The sequence below is a fragment of the Sinocyclocheilus rhinocerous genome, unplaced genomic scaffold (genome assembly GCF_001515625.1).
Source record: "Sinocyclocheilus rhinocerous isolate Xijiao unplaced genomic scaffold, SAMN03320098_v1.1 scaffold1808, whole genome shotgun sequence".
Classification (NCBI taxonomy): domain Eukaryota; kingdom Metazoa; phylum Chordata; class Actinopteri; order Cypriniformes; family Cyprinidae; genus Sinocyclocheilus; species Sinocyclocheilus rhinocerous.
The window spans coordinates 217,473-220,496 of record NW_015661912.1 but is presented as its reverse complement, the minus strand read 5'-3'; the positions used below and the strand labels follow the sequence as shown (position 1 = coordinate 220,496).

Here is a 3,024-nt window from a genome sequence, read left to right as displayed (position 1 = left end):
GATGGACGAGTGACCTCTGGTGGCGATCGGACGGAAGTCCATGGACAGGATTCGTAACAGTGCCAATGCAACATTTTCATTTTCACTTAGACACATAAAAAAAAAAAAAACTACAAATGACAAAAACATGCAACAAGATGACTAAAACTACCTAAAATGAAAATGAAAACATAAAAATAAAAACAGATTCATCATAATATTAATAAAAACTATATTAGTATCTCAAAGATATTAAAATAACACTGCTTCAGATTCACGTTATGAAAAAATATTAAACAAAAAAATTGACCGATTTAATTAATAATAAAAGCACATATATATATATATATTATATATTTATAAACATAAACCCATGCTATGTAACACCTGACAGTCTAGTGCACTATACATACAGCAGCACACAACATCAGCTGGGCAAATGACAGATGATAAAGAATGATGCAGGTGTGTTTCTAACACAATCACTGAGCAGATCAGACTCACATCATAAGAATAAACTCAGAGGATGTTTAGTATTTAATTCAGATGACATCACTCACTCTGATGTGTTTGATCAGCATAATGTTTTCCATCCGACTCTCACATTCTGCTCGAGGTCTCAATCATCTTTATCGGATTTAATTAACGAAGCTGTTTTTAATTCGAGCAGCTCTTCTCTTCCACTTTATAACACACACATTCCTGGACACCGACTTCCGGCTTCCGTGACTGCGGGAGTCCACTTCAAAATAAAAGTCTTTTATTGACAAGTAAAGCGTAGATCTGAAAACAGCGTGCAAATATTCAGCCCTCGTTCACGGTGTAATTGCATTTGGAGGCGGAAAGTGAGATAAAATGCATAACTGAAAAGAAAAAAAAAACATCGAAGTGTCATATTCGGATCATTTATGAGAACGATTTTCAAGCATTTGATTCTCATTAGCGGCAGTGTTGCCAGGTCCGCGGTTTTCCCGCGGAATCGGGCTTCTTTTACACTGTTTCCGCGGGTTGAAACGACACCAATAACGTGATATTTAGCCCCTGGAATGCGAATTTTACCAGGGGATATTTATCAATTTATCCTAAAACGTGTATTTTGCTTGTGTTTTACCCCCCGGAACGCGATTTGACAAGTTTTGAGTAGCATTTGGGCTGGTTTTGTTGTGAAAACCTGGCAACCCTGAAGTTTAGCAGAGATATTCCTGCAGGCGATCCAGAAACACAGATGTATGTATGTATTTAGGAACACAAATTCCTTCATTCTCACTTGATTTCAGGATTATTTACAGTTATGTAATGTGTAGAACACATGAAACGAGACATGAGGCTATTCAGATTTCAGTTGCTCGGTATGTTTTGAATTTACGCTTGCATTTCGATACAAACGAACTGATCAGTCTAACCGAAACTCGATTCGAGCACATGAAATACAACCGCTCTAAATAATGTATTAATTGAGAAAATGTCCCATTTCAAGCCCGAGTTCTGTTCAACCACGTGTGCTTGTTTGTATTGAATGAGGCACGCTCGCGCTCTGGAGGCACACTTTTGCCGAATTAGTTTAAATGTTTATTTGTAGAAATCAGGTATTAAAAGGGAGTTGTGTATGTGTATGTGTAGGAGTGTGTGTGTGTGTGTACTGGTTTATATATCCTGGTGGGGACTTAAACCTGAATACACACAGACTCATGGGGACTCGTGTCACGGTGGGGACCTAAATTGTGGTCCCCACGGGTACAAAAGCTTATAAATCATACAGAATTAAGTTTTTTGAAAATCTAAAGTGTGTGTGTGTGTGTGTGTGTGTGTGTGTGTGTGTATGAGTGTGTGTGTATGAGTGTGTGTGTGTGTGTGTGTGTTTACATTGTGTTTTGCTGTAGTTCATTTCATTCCCAGTTTTCATGTTGATGTGATGCGCATTGATTCATTTGCTGATTCTAATGCACATCAGCAGGTTTAAGTTTTAATGTTGTACAGTTAAAGGACAATACAGCCTGGTTTTACCCCAAAGTACTTTAAAAAAATACCATGGTACAATCAGGCTTTTTGGACATTTTAAGTGCCTTTCTATTAGTGCATGCTCAAAATGCTGTCTAGCTAGGGCACTCAGTAGATTTTGAGATGCAGCCAGTGTTTGTTGAAACAGGAGGATCATCAGAGATTGATTTGGTTGGAGCAGATGGAGAGTCCGTACCGAAGCCGCATGAACCAGCATCGCTCCAGAGACACTGGAGGTGAGACTGTGACCTGTATGGAATATCAATTAAACCTGATCTAAATGCATTTAGAGCCCGACCGATATGGGTTTTTTGGGGCCGATACCGATATTAGGGAGTTAAAAAAAAGGCCGATATCGATATATCGGCAGATATTCTTTGTGTATATTATAGTACAGTACCAGTCAAAAGTTTGTCCTCTAGACGTACACTCGATTCGCGTTCGAGAGGGTTCCTCGAGCTGAAGGGATCCCCCGAATTTGGTGTCGATTCGCCGCGCCGTTACGGAGATATGGCCGTTAAAAGCTTCAATGGTTTTCCATAGACTTAAGCTTTAAAGAGTTTCATCCAGGTCGCCAGTAGCAAACAATGGAGCGCGCTCTGATGGACAAACTAAGTAATTACACCATTTCAAGCATTTTATCTGCGTTATATGTTCTGTAAAAAAAAATTCATATCGGCGGCATATTCGCCGATACCGATATATCGGCAACAGGCTCATATCGGCAAAACGATATATCGGTTGGGCTCTAATTTCCACATCAACCAATTTTGTGTTTTGATCAGTTCGTGGTGTGTCGGGTGGCCGGTCCGTAATGAAGAAAAAGAGCTCTCACAAGTGAGTACCAGTGTTATTTTAGTATTGTTTGTTTTATTTATTTATTTTTAATTAGGTTTTATTTTTATATTATTTTCAAATGTTTGGTCGTTTTTATTATTTTTTATATTTAATAACAAAAAACATTTATTAAAAAATATATATATCTTATAAAAAACAATGCTATTTATTTACATTTTATTTTATATATTATATTTTATATATTGTATA

The 3,024-nt window shown here is 37.6% G+C and overlaps 2 protein-coding genes across 4 annotated transcripts in view; one reads left to right on the top strand and one right to left on the bottom strand.

Annotated features, from left to right (window-relative positions):
* Positions 1 to 606, bottom strand: part of mfsd14bb (major facilitator superfamily domain containing 14Bb) — a 12,199-nt gene extending 11,593 nt beyond the window's left edge. Inside the window, exon 1 of the mRNA XM_016536564.1 lies at positions 584 to 606. Within this exon, the coding sequence (XP_016392050.1) occupies positions 584 to 606 (23 nt within the window). The remainder of the gene's footprint in view (positions 1 to 583) is intronic.
* Positions 607 to 1,133: 527 nt separating this feature from the next.
* Positions 1,134 to 3,024, top strand: part of spinb (spindlin b) — a 5,261-nt gene continuing 3,370 nt past the window's right edge. Inside the window, exons 1-3 of one of the 3 annotated variants that reach the window (XM_016536572.1) lie at positions 1,134 to 1,206; positions 2,126 to 2,213; positions 2,763 to 2,814. In XM_016536572.1, the coding sequence (XP_016392058.1) occupies positions 2,159 to 2,213; positions 2,763 to 2,814 (107 nt within the window). In that variant the 5' untranslated portion in view covers positions 1,134 to 1,206; positions 2,126 to 2,158. The other 2 variants (XM_016536571.1, XM_016536573.1) reach the window with 2 other exon arrangements.